General features: G+C 40.4%; 1 protein-coding gene and 1 long non-coding RNA gene across 7 annotated transcripts in view; both read right to left on the minus strand.

Annotated features, from left to right (window-relative positions):
• FBXW4 (F-box and WD repeat domain containing 4) overlaps window positions 1-15,800 on the minus strand; it is an 83,206-nt gene extending 67,406 nt beyond the window's left edge. For 3 of the 6 annotated variants that reach the window (XR_004482647.2, XR_004482646.2, XM_004268480.3), the window contains exon 1: window positions 14,853-15,793. Coding sequence is in view for 3 of the 6 variants with exons in the window: in XM_004268480.3 (XP_004268528.1) it covers window positions 14,853-15,649 (797 nt within the window). In the remaining 3 variants the exon portion in view is untranslated. Of the gene's footprint in view, window positions 1-14,852 lie in introns of all 6 variants that reach the window. The other 3 variants (XR_007471264.1, XM_033425826.2, XM_049696934.1) reach the window with 3 other exon arrangements.
• Window positions 15,801-17,275: 1,475 nt separating this feature from the next.
• On the minus strand, window positions 17,276-21,640 carry LOC125960998 (uncharacterized). The gene is made up of 3 exons (XR_007471268.1): window positions 21,617-21,640; window positions 17,714-17,794; window positions 17,276-17,309 (listed from the first exon to the last, which is right to left on the minus strand). It is a non-coding gene; the product is annotated as an uncharacterized LOC125960998 (long non-coding RNA).
• Between the last annotated feature and the right edge of the window lie 302 nt (window positions 21,641-21,942).

A 21,942-nucleotide genomic window follows, 5' to 3' on the forward strand; every position in this document is an offset into this window, starting at 1 on the left:
GCTTACACAAGACTATTCATAGGAACTTTAGTCATAATAGCCAAAAGTTGTAAACAGCCCAGGCATCCATCAAAAGGAGAATGGATAAACACACTTCGGTGCATATTCATACAATGGAATACGACTCAGCAATAAAAAGGAAAGAATTATTGATACACACAATGATGTGGGCGAATCTCAAAAACATTCTGAATGAAAGAAACCTTACACAAAACAGTTCATATTGTATGATTCCATTTATGTGAAGTTTGATTAGAAGAATAACTAATGAATGGTGAAAAAATCAGAACAGTGTTGACCACCAGGGTGGAGATGGGAATTGACTGGGAAATAATATGTAGAAGCTTTCTGGGGTAACACTTTATATCTAAATCTTGAAGGAATTTGGGTCATGCAAGTGTGTATGCATTTGTCAAAACGTATCAAATGACAAACTTAAAATTTGACCATTTCATTGTATATAAATTTTTCTTAAAAAAAAAGAACCATAAACCAATATACTCTAGTCAATGATATGCATGCACGCAAAACTGTTTAGAGGTGAAGTGTACTGATATCTGCAACTCACTTTAAATGCATGATAAGGCAAACATAGTAAAATGTTCACTGTAGAATCTAGGTGGCGGGTGTATGAGTGTTCATTATACAATTCATTCAACTTTTCTATATGTTTTAAATTTTTCATTCAAAAAATGTTGAAGGGGAAGTGTCAGTAGTACTTTCTGGATGAAGAAAGTTGGAGCAGTAAGAGATGAGGGAGCTCAGCAGCAACATGAATGGCATAGTTTTTGGGGTGGGTTGGAGTGGTAGGGGGTAGGGAGAAGAGCTCAAGTCCCTTGTGAAAGTGCACATTTGGACGGAATTTTGAAACTGTGGGCAAGAATTTGAACATTCCATTTCAGGCCCCCATATCTCCCCTGTGTCTCCTTGACTTGCTCCATTGGACAATACAAGGTACACTGGTTGGGACACAGAGTAATAACTTGTCATGTCTACTGAGAAAAGGAGACAAACAAACATTTCTTCCAGTATCTACTATATCTTCACCTTTACTACCCTTTACTAAAAGACAGCAAGCAAGTCCTGCTTTCAAGATTCTAAAAGATACAAAGTAAAATCTCAAAGTAAGGAAAGAAATCACTACTTAATTAGTGCTGTTGGGTTTGTAATACGTGTTCCAGCTTTATTAGAAAGAAGGGAGGGAAGAAAAATATGCATGCCTAGAAAGAACACTAGAAGATTTCCAGACTCTAAAATGGTTAACTGTGGACAGGCAACTTTGGGTGTTTTAACTTTCTTCTTTGTGTTTTAATGTATTTCCCAATTTTTCTACAATGTAATATTTTGGTATAGATAAAAATACTCATTAAAATAATAATAATGCTTTTGATAAAACTGGATAACAACAGAGCAAAAAATTTTCATTTCATATCACAATAGGTATAATAAATTCCCCCAAAATAAAAGAGTACATTTAAAATAGTTTTTTTAACTAAAAGGCTTTAAAGTATTTAAATTTTAAATACTGCATAGAAGAAAAAAAGAGATTAAAAAAGAGATTAAAAAGGAAGCAACAGAGCAGGGGAAAATTAACAATTAATGCTACGGGTTTTATCCCTAAAGTTTTATCCCTAAAACTTTTAGGGGACTGATAAAAATCTATCAGGATAACACTCTGTCATCCATATCAAATAGCAGTTAAGAATAGTCACACAGGGGCTTCCCTGGTGGCGCAGGGGTTAAGAATCCACCTGCCAATGCAGGGGACACGGGTTTGAGCCCTGGCCCGGGAAGATTCCACATGCCGTGGAGCAACTAAGCACGTGCGCCACAACTAATGAGCCTGCGCTCTAGAGCCCGCAAGCCACAACTACTGAAGCCTGCACAGCTAGAGCCTGTGCTCCGCCACAAGAGAAGCCACCGCAATGAGAAGCCCGGGCACCACAATGAAGAGCTGCAACTAGAGAAAGCACGCGAGCAGCAACAAAGACCCAACTCAGCCAAAAATAAATAAATAAATTTATTTAAAAAAAAAAGAACAGTCACACAGAGTTCCCATGATAAACACTGGGGAAACATCCCGAAACAATAATAGTTTACAAACATGCACATTAAAACAATTAATATAAAGTATCACCTCACATCTATTAAGTGGAAGAACCACATACTAGCTTTGGTTTGATAAAAGGATTTGGGTTTGTTTATATATCGCTAGTAACACTCTGGTATAGCCTTTCGGAAAGGCATTCTGTCAAGAAAAGAAGTTAAATGATAGCTTCTGACTCAGCATTCCCAACACTATATCACAAAGAAATAATTCAAAAGAAAAATATTTTTTTACAAAGATATTTATAGTTGCAGCTGTATATTAGAGCTAAAATCTAGAAATAGCCCAAATATCTGTCTGTGGGGGAAAACGGTATACTAACACAATGGAACACATTGCTATTAGAAACGACAAATGTGAGCACTGCAAAACATTTTGGAAATTACTGTAACAAGTAGTGGTAATTTTAAAACAAAGTCAAATTTATAAAGGTAAAGGTGAGGCGATACTACATAAAATTATGTCTCCATAAATAGCTCAGAAGAGGTAAACAGATGGAGTTTAGGAAGTATTTTTTTAAACATGTATCACATAATTGCTGATACTTTGGTCTTTTCATTCACCTTTAACCTTTTAATTTACTTTCATTTAAATAACAGATTAAATGAAGTTGTGAGAAAAGCACAGAATGCAGACATAGGAAACTGGGATCTGGGCCCCAGTTCCACCTCTTACTAATGATATAACCCTGGTTACCTAGCTTCTCTAATTGTCCATATCCGCACCTATGAAATAAGGATAGTATTTCACACAATTATGGTGTTTTAAAATGACAACTAAAACAAAATACAGGATAAGTTATAAATCACTTGAAAAAGGTTAATTATTTTTACATAAATATAAATATAGTAGTAGTTTATATCGATGAATAGTGACATCACTAAAGCTAATCTAATAATCATTTCTTTTTCTTCTAACTAATTTAATTGTAACTCTTGGAAATTGTTCTTCTAATGTCAAATATTAGCCCTCTTTCAGGCTGAGTGATTAGGATTTGGGTACACACATGTTAAAGCTAAAATATATTATTGAATTATTCCACTGGGTGAACGTGGTCCCCAGTTTCACATTTCTAGAGAGTAACCTACACTACTAGATGGTTAGAAAACCTCGGATCATAAAAGGCAGTCAACAGGATGGACCAAAAGAATTGAACTCTTAGTGAAAAAGATCAGACCCACTATCAAATCTTATCTACAAGTCCCTCCCAGATATAAAAGAGGAGATTGTTCATAGTTAACCTCTCCTCTTGAGTTAGGTCTAAGTTAGTAGGTGGAGGTGAAACCAAAAATTGAATATTCTGGATCATAGCAGGAAGGAAACAAGGGAGAAAGAATCAATATATTTCCTGAATTGGGATAAGGACAATACTTCTCTCATCTCCCTGGTCACTTAACTGCCATTTGGTGACACTTTACTAAGGGTCAAAGCACTGCCCTGAGGGCCTGATCACAGAAGCAAGAAACTTTCAAAGTTGAACTTTAGATGCTGCTACCAAGCAGCAGGTGCAGGCATCCTCTCCCACAACCAACACCATAATCAAAATACTTGGCTCTGGTCTTTCAAATCAAATTTCAACTTTTTAAAAACATTCCATTTGGCTTTCACTTGAGAAACAGTTACACTTTGTTAAAAGCAGCTTAACAACTCAGCTTTTTTTTTTTTTTTTTAATCCCTTTTGTTTGTTCAGTTCTTTCTGATGGTTAGTTTCCCTAGCTGGTGGCCAAATCATATCTATATTCTTATTGGCTTCAACACTTGAAAAATCACAAGGAATAAAAAAACTCCTCTCTCTGAAGACAGGTATCCCTCCCTCCCTGTAGGGATCTATCACAACCTAGTCAAAGGGAGTCGGCAGAACAAGTCCAAAGTGCCTGAGAAGACAGGAGCAGGTGCCCCTGGGAATTCAATAAGGACTCTTGCTCCCATCCTTGAAATGCTCTCAGCTTGGCTGTTTCTTCAACAGTTACTGGTATAAAGTGGGGGTGCTCCCCCCCAAAATGATTAGTGCCCTGTAAATAAACCTCTGGCACAGCTATTAATGCATGGAGGAATCTCTAACCTGGCCTGTGGGCCTGGTGGAACTTCCATTTTCCCAGCCCTCTTTCTCTTGCCTCAGGCTCATTTTTCCACTTGGCCCCCCTCCCTCTCAGCTTTCCGGCACTTAGTCACCATTATAGTTTGACTGCATTCCTGGGTGCATGACCTATTTTAAACAAAAACAACACAACATGCACCCACAGTAAGCTATCAGGCCCCTTAAAATCTTGGCAACAGTGAGTCCAGAGGGACAGAAATTAATCTAGGAAGTTATCTAGAGTCCCCTTTCATTTCACCTCTCCTCACTCACACCCCAAACCAAAAGCAAATAAATAAACCGAATTTGAAGAAAAATGGCTGGGGGATGAAGGAGGGGAAGTGTGAGTATATTAGAGAGGTATTTACCTGCACAGTCTCTGACATCAGAAACCTCCTGGATCACAAATCAATTTCCCTCTTTGCCCCATCTTGAAGTTTGATTCCCCTTGATACCGCCAATGTTGCCTACCTGCGTGACTGACATGATTTCCATAAGCATAACTTCCTGCTGCCTATTCAGTAAAGGAGGGTGTCTGTCCACAAGTGTAGAACAAGGCCATCTCAAGGGGAAGTGGGCTAAGAATGGGAGGCAGGGCTATGCAAAATGATGCTTGGGGGCTTGGAGTTTTAACTCAACACCGTCTCGATTTCTTTGATCTTCTTGCTCACCAGAAAGATTTCCCGCCATACTGGCTGTGCCCACCAGCTCTGCTACCAATACTAAGAATTTGGCTCTAATGTATGTACAAGTATTTAAACAGCCCAAGACAAGAAGCTTCTAACTCTTCATTTATACACATGTTAGACTAAATCCTCCAATGGCCTCAGAAGCAGAGGTCTATAATTAAGGTTCAAAATAAATCAGTGAAAAATCATATATTGTGTTAAACTGCCTATCCTTCTGGCCAGGGAATAGGGAACAGCCTCAACATCGAAGGAGAAGTGAGATTACAGGGAACATGCCCATCATGAGGACAGGACCAAAGGCAAGGAGAGCATGGGGCAGACCCACATCTCCCTTGAAAGGCCTCCAAATGTCAGCTCCCTTTACTCAATTCAACCTCACCTCCCATGGCTCCACACTCTGCAACTGAACTCCAGCGAAGCCATCTCTCTTTTACATTCATTCCTATCCCCATACCTTCTCCTATATTGCCAGAACCAGCCTACTTTGTCCCTGACAAATGCATGCTTCCCCCTTTGGGCACTAGTCAAATTCACCCATTTTTCTTCAAAATCCAGTTTAAGCCTCTACTTCCCTGACTCCTCCAAACATTCTTCTCTCTCTCACGTGAACCCTTAGACTGAACCTACCATAAACTGAGGCACTGTTAGCTTTTCACAGCTGTATGTCTTGTTTGTCCAATACAGTCATAAATTCCACAGGATTGAGTCTTAAAACTCTTAGTACTTCTAAAAGTTATCTCAACCAGTATGCTGCAGAGCAGTGATATACCAGGAACCCTGAATAAGTGTGCCATAAAATTTTTAATGATTTATAGACTTTATTTTCATTCAACCAAAGATCCACATTTTTATGAAGATATCTGTCAGACAAACCACGGAGCCACAATATGGCTCATGACACAACTTGCTGAGAAAAAGAGAAAGATTGCGTGTTCAGAGGAACATATATAAACTTTACCTCAAAAGATGTAAGAGAACAAGGTCAGGGCAGTAAACAGTTCTACTCAAACAGTAACATACCAAACAGTAAACAAGTAAATGGACAGGTTTTTCAACTTTCTGAAACCTGCTTTTTTTAAAAAAAGACATTCATCTTTTAATCCTTTAATGTACTATCAAAAGTTTTAACATCGTACAAAAATATGTCTTAGACACAAAGGTAAGAACCGTGGTCCTAGCATAATAGGTATTCTGATAGATACTGCTTAGGTATCTATCAGAAATACAGTTCCCCCTTTGGCAAGTCACACTTTCAACAATACCTATAGATTTTCAGGAGCCTAGACACACTACCTTCAAGCTCCAGAGGCCCTTCCTAAAAACGTACAGTATACCACATCTTCAGAAATTCAACCAAGCCCTCCAAACTCTTATGCTAGAGAGGCTCAAGGGAAGGAATCTGAGCAGATGAAGTATCTTAACGTGTCACCCACATGTCAAAGCTGTCCAAAGCAGTTTCTGAAGCACTGGGCATAACCCTGATCCTTTATGTGAGCTTAGGATTTAGGGCCGTGTTCACATTCATTTCCTCCTGCTATTGGTCAAGTTCTATATTTGTAGGGCACTTGACCAGTGTGTGTATTCTGCAAGAGGTTAAGAGATATTAAGCAGGAGAAAAAAGAATTTTATGGTCAAAACATTTTGGACAATACTGAAACAAAATTAAACAGGTCTCTCTAGCACAGGACTTCTCTGAGCCTTTAATTTACCAATGGGCATTGTGAATCCCCAAGAGAGGGGATGTGGAACACAGCATTTCCCACACTCATTTAATCACAGAATCAGTTTTTCAAGAATCCCACAATACAGCTTTCAGAAAGGCTGATGTAGCACTTTCTGAGAATAAACAACAGCAAGAAAGATGCCACTGTTTTTTGTGAACAGGCTATCTTCTGAGTCAAGAATCAGGCACTACCACAGACTCAGAAGTGGATTTTGTTCTCATACCTTCAAAATGACTTTTCCCTGGGCTCTCCATCTGAAATGTGAGGAATAATTATACTGCTCTGCTTCTCAGGGTTGTTTTTTATTGTTTTTAACCTTGCAACTGTGTTTCATATTAATCACCAAAACAGGTTCTCAGCCCAAGTGGCCAGGCTTCAAAAATCCCTGGTGCCCTTCCAGCCTGGATGAAGAGATGGAGAGAACATGAACCAGACGCCACCCAGAAAGTTTTTACTCCAGTTTCTCCAGAAATCTCCAGTTTCTAGGCCATTATGATAAAGTCAAACCGCACGAAGATAAGGGATGAATGAGCGGTTCCCCTTTAGTAACTCACTTCTGGAGGGAGGCCCCTTTTAATCACACACACCACCTGGATCTGAATCTTGACTCACCTTTTCAGTGTGGAATTTCTAAAGGAAATTCTAAGAAACATAGGAGATCAAAGCTGGATCTACAGGGAAGAAAGAAAAAGAAGTACTGGAAGAGGACTATTTCCCTTTCTCCACAGAGAAAGAACCAATTACAAAGCTAGTGAGCAGGGGAAATATCATTCCTTTCAGTGAAACAGCTTTCCAGGAAAAGTATCTCAACATATTTACTATAAAACAATTTAATTTCCCTGTCCCATCACCTGCCACCCCATCCCCATCCCCCCCAAAAGCCCACAGGTTGTGGATTTCCTCTCATTCTTGGCAGAGTTACCAGAAGAAATATAATACCCCCTTCGGACTGCTCCCAACAGCTGCTGGAACAAGGGGAGCTGGGGGTAACCTTCCAAAGCTGCCTCGAAAAATGACCATTCCCCCTGCCAAACCATGTAGCCAGTGAACATAAGACAGCTCTTCTTCTACTTTCTTAAAGGGGAGACCCCAAAAGCAACAGTGTCCCCTAGACCAAAATACTTGCCTCCAGCCTTTCTGTTCTCCTCAACTTGACTCTAAGCTGAAACTTCTAATACCTATTTCTTCCCTAACATGCACTTTTTTTTTTAATATTTATTTATTTTATTTATTTATTTTGGCTGCACCGGACCTTAGTTGCAGCATGCGGACTTTTTTTTTTTTTTGGCTGCGTTGGGTCTTCGCTGCTGCGCGCAGGCTTTCTCTAGTTGCAGCGAGTGGGGGCTACTCTTTGTTGCGGTGCTTGGGCTTCCCATTTCAGTGGCTCCTCTTGTTGAGGAGCACTGGTTTAGGCACGAGGGCTTCAGTAGTTATGGCACGCAGGCTCAGTAGTTGTGGCTTGTGGGCTCTAGAACACAGGCTCAGTAGTTGTGGCACACGGGCTTAGCGGCATGTGCGATCTTCCCAGACCAGGGCTTGAACCCGTGTCCCCTGCATTGGCAGGCGGATTCGTAACCACTGGGCCACCAGGGAAGTCCCCCTAACATGCACTTCTTAAAACAATCATCTACTACTTCACAGAACTAGCATTTTTTATTTGTTTAACCCACCAATATCCAAGTTAGGGTTCTTATCAAACTCCTATTCAAGGTAACTTCCTTGTCTCTGTCCACCTCCCCAATGCCACATTCCTCATGTATGTGTGCGCGCATGCACACACACACACACACACACACACACACCCCTCCTTTCAGGTCAAAAGCCTTCCTAGAGAAAAGTATAGGAACAATTTGCACTGGTTACACTGTACCCCGGCCCTTTTCCCCTTCCCCAACATCATCATACACTAAATGCATCTCAGTTCTGTCTAGAAAACCCCCTTGCCAGGCAGCAGAGACACTTCCAGTTAGCCTTCAGCCTCTCAGCTGAGACCACCAACAAAGAAGTTCACGAATGTCAATTGGGGGCACAGGCAATATCTCTCTTTGCCGAGGAGAAACTGGACAGAGCCTCCAGCATCATTCCCCAAAGGTGACAGCCGGGGTCGAGTGAAGACTGTGAAAATTGTACAAGGGCTGGGGGAGAAAATATAATGTAAGGAATGATTTGGAATCAGGGGCAGGAGGAGGCAGAGGCATGAACTGGCTGACCCCAAATGTCTTTTCCATCTCTAACTCCTATGATTCTTTGACCTCCAATTTTGTGCTGCGAACAAGGAATGGAAAGTCAACAGACGTGGTGATGTTTTGAAAGAGCCTGGCAGTCTGCTCTTGTCATTTAGTGGCCTTTGCATGTATTTTTTAAGGTGTCTTCAAGCCCTGTCTTCATTTCACAGTTGTCACCTTTCTCAACAATTTGAGCTCATGTCAAACACCAAAAAAGAAGGAGAAGAAGAAAGAATGTACTGGCAATTAATTGTCGGCTAAAGAGGGGCAGGCACAAAGGCCCATTGGGTGGCCCAGACTCCCAGGGAGGGCAATGTGGACAATTTGGATATAACGAAGAACTAACTCAAAGTTGAGACAAAGGAGCCAAACCTCTAACAAGAGATAAATTCTTTCTCCAGATAGTCTCATAGTCAGTTTTAGATATAGTTCAAGCCTTTACATGATTCAAGATTCATAAACATGTTCTTAATTAGCACAACCATCTTGCTTCTACTGATTACACATGGAGTTCCATCTGAAAGCTGTTCAAATCTGGGCAAGATTGCTGAATAGAAAGGACTTTCCTCAAGGATAAACCAAATCTTTGGATTCTCAACCTCATCGGATGGTTGACACACACACCTGAGATAAATTCTGGAGTTTATCAAAAATCTGTTTCTGTAGATCAGAGTGGGGGGCATGTCAATTTTCACTGGAAATTCAAAACTCAACTTCTTCCTCATTTTTCCAAACAGTCAATCTCGTCTTAAATTTTCAAAATTTATTGGAGCCTGGCCTCAAGAAGAGTCTACCTAAAAGTCTCCCTATTCCATGGTTATGAGTAAGGACCAGAAACTAATCCAATGCCAGGGTCAATCCAGAGTTAAGGTTAAGTTGTCACACAAAGGTAATTCTTTTCTATGTAAAACACTCAAAAATAATTTTTTAAAAAATGTGTATGCTTCATCAGTAACCTCACTGCCAGTTTGATTTCAAGCAGGTCAAGCACAATCTCTACCTAAGGTGAAACGGCTAGACACAGAAAACTGAAACTAAGAAAACTGAGAGTATTGAAGTATTTTCAGAGATTTCATTCAAAATAAATTGTTTATCTTGTAGATTATGAGGACTTTGGATTTCTCCATGATTCTGCCTTGAAAGCTAGGAAATTCATCCCCTACTATTCAAGTTTTACAAGACTGGAAAGGATATAAGCTGCTTCCATATTCTCAGTCTTGGAGGAAAAGGCCTCTTGCATTCCTCCAGTTTGCATTTGGAGGTACTGACTGTACTAGACCATTTCCTGCTTCCACAGGTGTATTGTTTCATTTATTTTAAACATGTAAACTGAACTCACTTTTATTAACTCACAAAACCATTAAAAATAAGGCCTTTCCAAAAACAGTTGAAGGTAAATACATCCATATAAGAAACCTTTCAATGAACCAGAGAACAAGTAAGTGACTGCTTCCTAGGTAAGGCAGAAAGGTGAAGGAGAGAGCCAAAGCTACTTTAAGTTGCTAATTGTTTTCTGAAAATCACTGTTTAGGCCCTAAAAGTAACCAGTGAGCAATGCCTTCTCTGTTCAGAGTTAGGAAACTTTATGCTTTCTGGGTCAAAAAAATGCTCTTAGGTGCAATCATTTTAAAACAAACAAACACACTGTGCTTATCTGTGTCCATCTCACCACTCTGGACGTTAATCATCACTGAAATAGATACCCCATTCCCCTGGCCTCAAAGAGCTCCAAGCCTACTAGACCCTGGCTGAGGAATGAATGTACATGCCAGGGCAAACACCTCAGAGCCTGACTCCCTAAACACCTATTGTTAATTCTAGGCAAATCTATCACAGGCAAATGCAAGAGAGCACCCAGGTAATGCTCAAAGGATATTTAAAATAAAATTCAAGTTTGAAAACATACAGGACTTAATTTAGGAGAAGATCAAGACTGCAAAAGTATTTTTAAAAATAGATTTACATACATGGATATACTTTTTTCTTTCCATTCTTTGCTCTTGTTAATTTTACAGTATCAGAATTTACAAATAGCACCTTTGCTCTTCCACCTCTCATACTTTCTAACTTCTTGCATTTAGCCTACATTATAAACTGACGGAGTTAAATTTCACTGTTTTGTTCTTGAAGACTGAACTAGCTTAGTTTTGCCCCTACTGTTCAGGAAAAACTTAAAAGATTGCTATATGAAACATTTCCTTGATTTTTATATTAAAGATATTTCTATTCCCCCAGGCTTCATAAAACATTCAAATAAAACTGATTTTAAACCAGATGGCTGACTCAAGCTGTCTTTGTGTCCACTTAAAAAAGAAGTTCAGGATACCTACCAGTGCTCACTGTTTGGGCAGGAGGCCTAAAGGGAAGCAAATTATTTGTTTGTGGTTTTAAAGTGGCCAAAATGCCTTCAAGCACAAGTATAGACCATTAACAAATCACAAGGAACCAAAGCAGTTCATCTTACTCAACAAAGCTATGATCAGTTAGGAACAGCCAAACTGAATGGGACTTGCCCTGGGCCGGAAGGTCAGTAAATCTTACTTTGTGTTTCCGACAATTCATGAGGCTCTTCGGCAGGGAGTACAGACCCTAAAGCTCACAGGTTCTGCTGTCATGTTGCCAAAAACATTCAGGACAGGTGAGGGAAACTAAGCAGTGTGTGTGTGTGTTTTCCCCACCTCCTGTCTTTAGGCAGCATCTCCAATTCAAACCATCTTCACTTTTGCTATATAGACTGACTAGAGGAGAAGACAAGCAATTAAAACGTTCCATTTTACACCAATTTATTGAGTGCCTACTATGTGCTGAATACTGTGCTATCACTTACACATCACAACACTTAAGTCTCATTTTACTGGATATGTTATTCCCATTGTTTATAGATGATAAAACTCCGGGGCAGTGAAGTTGTGTGGCTTCTGATAAAATGCAGTTTTGTGTTGTGCTTATAAAAACTTATCCTACTGTCCAGTGTGCAGTTAATTAGCCCAAAATATGAACTACAGCCCTGCCACTATCCAAGCAGCCGCACCTTCATTGAACTTTGGGCCCAAGCTCCCTGATGCCCTAAGAGGGCTGGGGTACATGCCATCTCCCTCCAGGGATGACAACCACCTCTCTTGGTGGCTTATCACATCTCTGCAGCTGTCCAAAAACAGACCACACTGGTAAAGATTCTCTCCACCTGCTGTAACACGCATAGCTTTTCCCCTCAACTCAGAAAATACGAGCAGTGACCCTGCTCTTTACCAAGTGCTGTGGTAAAACAACTTCCCTAGAAAGTTGGAGATACCACATCCTAGGACATAGGCAAGAAATCAAAACACACATGGCTAATAAATAATAAAGCCAAATCACTTGGCAGTCTCAAAGCACTTTATACCATAAACTGATTTTCATTTTGTTATTATTGCTTACAGAATGCACACTCATTCACATTATCTCTTAGAGCATTTGAAAAGGAAAGAAAAATAAACATAAATTCTTTCATTTGTTCATTCAATCTCTATAAACAAGAAAGCCAAATTTTGCCATGGCTGACTTGGGTTTCGGGCATTTTAGACAACTTCTCTTCTAGGTCAACTGACATGTTCTTTGAAAGAGTTTTTCTTACAAAAAATGATGGTAATAAGACTTGCATGCCCCCCAAATCCCAAAGAATCATTATCATCAACAACAAAATCATACTAGAAATAATAAAAGTTAAACAAAATTATCAGGTTCAAAATTTCCAAAAGATTGTAGCAATCCTGGACATCATTAATAATACCCAGCTGAAAAACATACTGAAAAAGAGATTGCATTCACAATAAAAACAAATTGAATAGCATATTTAGGAATACTTAGGAATAAGTGTAACAACAGACATGTAGAAACTTTATAGTGAAAACCACAGAAACTTTTGAAAACGCACAGAATTTTTTTTTTTTTGGCTGGGGTGTTGAGTGAGAGTGAAGACGTCACACACATACAAATCCAACAAGGATAATCTAAACCTAACAGATATTAGACTGTCAAAAGGCAGCAATATTTAAAATAGAATGGAAATGGAAAAATACATCAGTGGAACAAAATGGAGAGTTCAGATATAGACAAATATATATACATATATAATATGTATGTATGTGTGACTGTATATACACATAGCTATATAAACTTAATATCTGACAAAGTAAGCTTTCTAAAACAAATTTTTTTTGTCTTTCTAAAGGGAAAGACAAGAATTATTTAACAAAAAGTGTAGTGGTAACTAGGTAGGTGTTTAGAAAAAAAGAAGGTTGAACTCACCCCTTATACCAAAACAAAAGTGATATTAATCAAAGTGTTAACTATTTTTAAAAATCAAATTTTAGGAAGACCAACAGAATATCAGAGAAGACTTATCAGGTCTGTGGAGAAATCATAAATTTCTCAGTTTGCAGGGGTGGGGGAGATTTAAAAATCACATAAAAACTGACAGATTCTGATATATTTAAATGTAAAACTTCTTTAGGCTAAAAACAGTGAAGTAAAAAGAACAAACTGGGAAAAATATAATATTTGCATCAAAGATGACATACTAGAGCCTAATATCTATGACCCACAAGGACTGGAATCCTTTATAACAGTAACTTCAGGACCCCAATAATAAATGTGCAAAGGCTAGGAAAAGACAATCTCACGGGTGAAACAAACACAGGGGAAAATATTTATGCTGGTCAGTGGTAAAGGAATGCAAAATAACAAAATTTTGAGATACCATTATATGTCCACTAACATAGCAAAGATTTTTTTAATTCTTACATGAAATTAGCTTAATAATTTGTTGCTATTGTCACTGTAACTTGGTACAACACCTTTTTACAAACCATAACCTTTGATCCAGTAATGCCAATATTGAGAATTTATCCTAAGGAACCAATTCAAAAAGACATATGTATTATACAGTATGTGACATATCTCAATAAAGCTGTTACCGAAAAGTGCATTAAATTATTCATTTCCTTGTTATCTATGATAGCAAAAAGCTGCATACAACCTGAAAGTCTAATATTAGAGGAATGTTTTTAATCTCATGGTACAGCCCACAAACATTTATTATGTACCTATTCTGTTAGGATCAGTAGGATAGCAACTAAGAGGAGGAAAAAGTGTGCAAATGAAAAGTAATTTTTAAAACTGAATAGTTATCTAGAGGTGGTGGTATTATAGCTTTTTATGTTTTAAACCAACTTTCTTTAATGTTGCTATACTGTATTAGAACTACCTTTTTTCTTTTTTAACCCAAATTGGATGGAGTTGGGTGCAATCTGAAAGCTTTTACTCCTCCAATTCCACATTTTTTTTTCCCCTCCCTATTAACTGCTTACATGGTTAAGTTTTTCATTCACAGGTCTCAGATCCTACCAAGTACAGGCCAAATTACAATACCATGCCTTCGTGTACAGTCTATACTGTACTCATCCAACCCCCTGCCATAAGCAGGCACCCTTTTTTGTGTCATTCTGCCTCCATCAAGTCGTAAACTATGGTTGACACTTGGACCAAGGGCCTTCTTTTGGGGTGTGAACCCTTTCCTCCGTATTCGATTTTATCCACGCCCTGAAGCCTAACAACCCTTGGAAGGGGGTGAGAGGGTGAATGTCCACAAAAACGTCCTGAAAGGCCACATAGTGGATATGGGTCCTACACCTGGACGGGTGGAGTCCTCTAAAGCCACAGACCAGCCGGGCTCCTCTGGAGCTGAGGAACCCAGGCGGTCAACGTCTGCGAAAAGACACAATTAAAAGCTGACGGGAGTGCTTAAGATGGCTAATTGTGAGGAGCCGCCCACGGGGAGGGTGCTGACTGAGGGATGCTGTTGGGAGGCCTCCTCGGATGGGGTCCTCTGAGAGGAGCAGTGTGCTCGGGGAGGGATCGGCGGAGGCCGGGTCCGGGCCTCAGAATTCGGGGTGCGACACAGCCCCAGGCCGACCAGGCCGCGGCGCCCCGCCCTTTCCCGGGACGAGGGCCGGCCCGGGGCGGGGAGCGGGTGGGCGAGCGGGCGCTTACAGGTCGGTGCCGAGACGCGTGAAGCCGGAGTTGAGCGAGGCCCGGGCTATCCGGCGCCAGAGCAGGTCGCAGTTGGTGAAGCGCCGCAGCCAGCGGCACACCTGAGCCAGGCGGCCGAGGGCCTGCATGTCCAGGTAGGAACAGATGAGCAGCAGCAGCTCCTCCGGCAGGCGCAGGAGCGCGGGCCCCGCGGCGGGGCGGCCGGCAGGCTCCCGGGCTCCCGCCTCTTCCTCAGCCGCCGCCGCCATGGCCGCCCCTGTCCCAGCGAGGCGGCCCCAAGCCTGACACCCTCGTCCCTGTGCTCTCGCCGGCCTGGCCTCCTCCCGCTGTCCAGTTCTGACCCTCCACTCCTCCTTCTTCCCATCATATCTTCCTTTGGCCTCCTTCCGCGCCCCTGCGCTCCCCTCATCTCCCCTGACGATCCTTCTCGCCCCTTCCTCTACGCTTCCGCCTCCCTCTCCTACCTTTCCCAGGCCTGCCCTCTCTCCCGCCTCGGCCCCCAGCCCCGCTGCCTCCTTCGCCTGTGGCGGCTGCGGCTTCCCTTCCGCCCCGCTTCCTCTTCCGCCTTGCCCTGCTCCTGCTTTCCCCTTCCCCTTCCCTTTCCTCCGCTTTCCCCTCGCGGCTCTCCCTTCCTGCAGTTTCCTCGTCTCCCCGCTCTCGCCCTCGCCAGGCCCGCCGTTCCCGGGGGGCCCTAAGCCGCCCTGGCTGCCCATGAGCGGCCGCGGAGCCGGCCCGACGCAGAGCCAAGCCCGAGCCGCCGCCACCGCCGCCGCCGCCCCAGGAGGAGGCGACACCATGTCGGACCGGGTCACATGGGGCGGCGCGGGCCGAGGCCTGGGCCCGCCCCTCACACCCGCGGCCGTGGAGCGGCTTCGGGGTGCGGGCCGAGACCGGGGATATGCCCCCTCCCATACCCCAGGCCGCCCGGAGCGTGTGCAGGAAGCGCAGCTTGCGTTCATCTAGCATGCAAGGCCTGCCGAGCACCTGGCTACGGCGGCAAGAGGAGCTTCCGCATTCAAGAAGCGCTTAGTTCTAGCCGCTGCCCTCAAGAAGCACACACTTGGATGGCCTTCCCCCTCCGGTAGCCCTCCTCTACTTCGGCTGATGCCTCCTTTCCACGGGCCACGTACCAGGGCCCCACGAACTGCATCCCTAGAAGTAGGCCGGGTTCTCACACGGGGTGTAAACCACAGTCCTGGCAATGAGCTGGCATTTTAGACGTTTTGGGAGGTTGCAGTCCTCTAGATCCTGAATCCATAACTCCCCAGTCATGTATAAGCAAGTGGTAAAGCTATTAGTCACCACGCAAGGGCAAGTGGATTCTCCAAGGTCATCCAGGAGCCCTTTCCCACACCACCCATTGCATTCACAAGGCCACCAATTTGAAGCTAGAGCTTAGAAGAATCCACTGAAGTCTAGACATGCTGTCCTGCACAGGCCCCTCTAGTCACACGTGGCTTTGGGGCATTGGAAACGTGACTAGTCCAAATCGAGGTGTGCTGTAAGTGTGAAAAACCCACCAGATTTTGAAGACTTATAAAAGAAAAAGAATGTGAACTATCTTATTAATAGTTTTATATTAATTACATGTTGAAGTGATAAGATTTTTGATACATTGGCCTAAATATACTTTAATGTAACTGCTAGAAAGGTTAAAATTATACATGTGACTTGAATTTGTGGCCCACATTATTTTTTCTACTGGACAGCATTGGGGGAGGCAGTAAGATTGGGAAGTGGGGGAGGAATATGCCTATCCCTGTCTGTATCCTGTACCCCAAATCCTAACAGTAAGGATTTGAGGGTTTTATTTTGTATTTACATATTAGGATCCATTTTCAGAAGCAAGAATGAATGAGAAATCGACTCTGGAAATTATTCAACACCTAGCATAGGCAAGGAGAGACTTAGGAGAGCAACGACATTGCATTATGTCACTGCAGAAGCATCATGTAACAAGGTCAGACCGGAATCTGGCTTTGCCCTAGAATTACTTTTTGATCTTAGCAAAACAACAACAAAAAACCCCACCTATCTTGGCCTTTTAGTGTTCTCAGTCTGTAGTGGAGATAATGCCTCTGCCTTACTTTCGAGGGATAAATGAGATGATCCCTGTAAAATGCTTTGAACTCCTCTAAGAAAATTCTCAATAATAGTTACAGGTCAAATCCTTTTACAAAAAATACCCTACAAAAGGAAGAAAAAAAAAAAGGTACAACAAAGGCTTTGTGTAGAAAAAGATTTCCAAACCCCAGCCAGCGGTTTACTTATTAAAAGCAATATTTGACACATTTCAGTACAACTAAAGAATTTAGACCATCTCTTAGAAATCATTATAAAGAAATCTACTGATTTCATACTGTTAGAAGGCTGTTGAGGTAGGAATGCTGAGTATTGAGGTAATATCATCAATTCAACACTTACTGATTTTGCTACAGTTGTGTACTGTGAGCCACTCTGAAAGGAAGAGAGAGATGACTATAGCATATGGTTCCTACATTTTGTGTTCATATTTGTGTTAAACATGTTTGTAATTTCTTACTGTTTGACTATTTTTTAACCATTCCTTTACACAGAGTAAAACTTAGTAGTTCATCTACACTGTACCTAGTTTTTAGTGGAAGACTTGAAAGCACAGAATATTATTTAATTAACCCAACATAAATCAAGTCAGTATTAAAATCCACAATCACACAAATGCAACTTACTCTTTACCCCATGTTGGCCTCATTGCTGGAGAAATTAAACCATCATTTAAAATTATCAGATCACCCTTTTTCACACCCAAACTAGAGATCAAGTGAACTGTTTAAGCTAGAATTTATGGTTTACTGATTTACAAAATAAGCCAAAGTACTCACCAGGCAGAAAGGCAAAGCCAAAAAGGAAAATTGGCATATATTCTATTATTTGGTGGTGATGTGTATCCCTAAATTCCTGAGCTTAAAAAAAAAAAAAACCTACAGTTTAGTCTCAGATCAGAGAAGCAGCTAGAATTTTTCATCAACCCTCCCTCCCCAACAAAACAAAAAAAATCCAATGTGGGGTTTAAACCAAACTTGGAAAAAACTACATCACAAAAAGCACTTTTAATGTTCTTTTTGGAGACAGGTTATTTAAAAAAATCAGCTGGATAGGAATTCCCTGGCGGTCTAGTGGTTAGGACTCCATGCTTTCACTGCCAAGGGCTGGGTTTGATCCCTGGTTGGGGAACTAAGATCCCACAAGCCTCATGGAATAGCCAAAAAAAAAAGGATAAAAAATCAGCTGGGGCTGAAAAGATGGTTTGTAACAAAAGTAAATGCATATCTTCATGGGGAACCTGAATAGTGTTTTATTATCAAAGAAAATAGATACGTTAATAGCCAGAAAAGAAAATAGAAAGAGTACACTGGACTTCAGAACATCTTTCAGAAAAGTCATCAACTCCCTTGAAATTCAAATCCAGGAACCAATCATAGTGAAATAATATGGGGGGTGGGGTGAAATTTACCTTGTTTTTATAAGGCATTTTATTTAAAATTTTTAAAACTTGCATACTAATAAGTAAACTGAAAACATTGGACTACTTTTAACTTAGAATGCCAAAAACATGGAATTCATAATATTTTAAAACATAAGACTCAATATGAATTTTTTTCATTGAAGTATAGTTGATTTACAATATTAGTTTTAGACGTACAGCGTAATGATTCAATATTTTTATAGATTATATTCCACTTAAAGTTATTATAGAACTTCCCTGGTGGCACAGTGGTTAAGAATCCGCCTGCCAGTGCAGGGAACACAGGTTCGAGCCCTGGTCCAGGAAGATCTCACATGCCGCAGAGCAACTAAGCCCACATGCGACAACTACTGAAGCCCATGACCCTGGAGCCCGGGCTCCCCAACAAGAGAAGCCACCACAGTGAGAAGCCTGCACACCGCAACCAAGAGTAGCCCCCGCTCACCGCAACTAGAGAAAGCTTGTGCGCAGCAAGGAGGACCCAATGCAGCCAAAAATAAATTAAATTAAATTTAAAAAAAACTTTCAAAAAAATAGTTATTATAAAATATTGCCTATATTCCCTATGTTGTATGAGACAATATGAATTTCATACTGGGAATTTAGAAATACTAATATTAGTTTACTTTTAGAGAGAATTTTTAAGTACAGATATAAAGTTCTTTGTGTATGTCCATGTAACTGACATGCATAGTAGTGATTATTGTTATAGATAATGTATAATATATGTTTAAGATTGTGAAAAGGCTAGAATTGTGTGTTCCATCCATTCTTATAAACATAGGTGACAGTCTCAGACAGGAGCCTTTTCCCACATCCAGTACTCCTGCACCCACATGCCCCTTAGGTAAGTCCTCAGGGCCACAGCCTTTAACTTTAAAGGCAGATTTAGTAGGGGAATTATTCTGAGATGAATGAGAGAGAGTGAGATTATTTTATGAATGACAATTTTCAATGTCATACGTTGGCTCAGACACTCACCATTATTCCTTTATAATAATAATAGCTTATATTTATTGAGCACTTACTATATTTCAGGAACTATCATAAGAGCCTTCCATGTATTGTCTCACTTATTCATATCAACAACCACATAAGGAAGATACTATTAACCCATTTTTTGCAGAAGATGAAACTGAGGCCTATGGTCATGTTTCCTAAATGACAGAGCAGGTATCAAATCTAGACAGTCTAACCCCAAAGCTTGTACTCTGAACTGTGCCTTCACCATACACAGCAGAAAATGGAATAGGAATAAGGCATTGAATTCAAGGTCTTCTAGGATCCCTTACAACTAATATAGACACACCTAGTAATATACTTTACTTCTGACCATCAGGCAGGTCTGATACCTAAATAAAAGCTGCTTCTAAACAATTAAAGTAGATCCTGCATGTCTCAGTTACTTTTTAAGGGTTAACCGTGTAGAACCTACAGCCTCTTAATGCTTTTCATAATCTTTTTGCAAGACTTTAAAAGGATTTTTAGGAACTAATATATCTTACAAAAGAATATATAACTAAAGTTTAGTAATTCCTTCATTTTGCTTCAGCTTCAATTTCTTAAATTTAAGCAACAGTGTGTGTATGGTATGTATTATGAGCCTTTTTTGTAAATTTGTCCCTACCTATATATATTCAAAATGAGACTTCGTAGAATGGTGTTAATAATGGTTATTTCTAGGTAATGGAATTTTGGGATTTTACTTTGTACTTTTCTGTATTGCTTGATTTTTTTTAATAAGAAGCATGTATCACCTTTACAAAATCAATAAAGTCGCTCAAAAAGAAGAATAGAGTTGTCATGCATCCAAACACACCATGCAACAAGAAAGTTGGAGATTTGAAGCCTAGATCATTGCCAGAGTTTTTAACTAGCCACCTAAGTTTCTTCAAACATTATTTATTCCATTAAAATGTGTATCATGCAATAGTAAAATAATGAACAAAGTAGAGTATTAGAAAGAAGAAATAAGAGGCCTAACAATGAATACAAAAACATTTGAGGCTCTCATAAATAGAAGGATCAAGTCTAAAGTGTTGTTTTCAGAAATTACCAGGTTGGTAGTTTATATTCTGAAATCCTGTTAGAAACACAACCAAGATCTGCTCTGTTTTTCTATGAATCCACTATCTTTGTCCTATTCAAAGATAAAATATTTTAATTTCATATGAAATAATTTAAAGTATTGTTTAAAAATAGTACTTTATGCAGAAAAGACTAGAAGGAAATATGTCCATATGCTAGAAATGGATGCTGATCAGAGGTGGAGTTACGGGAAGTTCTTTGTGCTGTTGCTTTACACTTTTCTGCATTTTCTAAATGTTCTGCAATGAGCATATATTACATAGATAATCAGTTTTTCTTTCTTTTTTTTTGAATTTATTTTTTTATACAGCAGGTTCTTATTAGTTATCTATTTTATACATATTAATGCATATATGTCAATCCCAATCTCCCAATTCATCCCACCACCACCCGCTTTCCCCCCTTGGTGTCCATACGTTTGTTCTCTACATCTGTGTCTCTATTTCTGCCTTGCAAACTGGTTCATCTGTACCATTTATAGACAATCAGGTTTTTTTTAAGTTCTTTTTTTTAAAAAATATTTATTTAGCCGCGCCGGGTCTTTGTTGCGGCACACAGGATCTTCGTTGCCGCGTGCAGGATCTTCACTACAATGTGCAGGATCTTTAATTGCAGCATGCGGGAGCTTTAGTTGCAGCATGTGGACTCTTAGTTGTGACATGTGGGATCTAGTTCCCTGACCAGGGATCGAACCCGGGCCCCCCGCATTGGGAGCCTGGAGTCTTAACCATTGGACCACTAGGGAAGTCCCCATAATCAGTTTTTTCTTTAAAGAAAAAACCTAAGAGGTGTTTACACCTAAATGTAAGAAATAATTTAATTCAATATAATTTAATTAAACTAATTAATTTTAATATTTTTTAAAGTTCATTTTACAAATCTCCCACACAGAAGAATTCCAAATAATTTGTTATACTTCACCTTCAAGGAGGTGGAGCATATAACTACCCCCCGCCTGCCCCACACACACGCACATTCCTAAGAGGACTGCATGTGGTGACTTTCTTCCAAAGAATACAATATGGAAAGAGGAGAAAAGAGTAACTTTACAGTGGAGAAGGCTGACAAACACTATTTCAGCCAGGCGATCAACACCTGTTCAACATCAACAGTGGTAAGTCACATTGATAGTAGGTACCCTTGATATACTGTGATGAAAGTGGTACTTTACCTCTGTGGTCGTCCTCCCCAAAAGCCATAATCCCAGTCTAATGAGAAAAACATCAGACAAATCCAAATTGAAGGATGGTCTACAAAAGTACCTGACCAGTCCTCCTCAAAAATGTCAAGATCATCAGAAACAAGGAAAGTCTGAGAAATTGTCACAGCCAAGAGGAACCAAAAGTGACATGACAAATAAATGTAATGTGGTATCCTAGAGCAGAAAAGAGAAAGGACACTAGGTAAAAACTAAGGAAACCTGGTTAGTCCATTAATCATTACAAACGCACAATACTGATGTAAAATGTTGATAATGGTAGTGTATAAGAACTCTCT

This window comes from Orcinus orca, chromosome 14, assembly GCF_937001465.1.
Source record: "Orcinus orca chromosome 14, mOrcOrc1.1, whole genome shotgun sequence".
Classification (NCBI taxonomy): Eukaryota; Metazoa; Chordata; class Mammalia; order Artiodactyla; family Delphinidae; genus Orcinus; species Orcinus orca.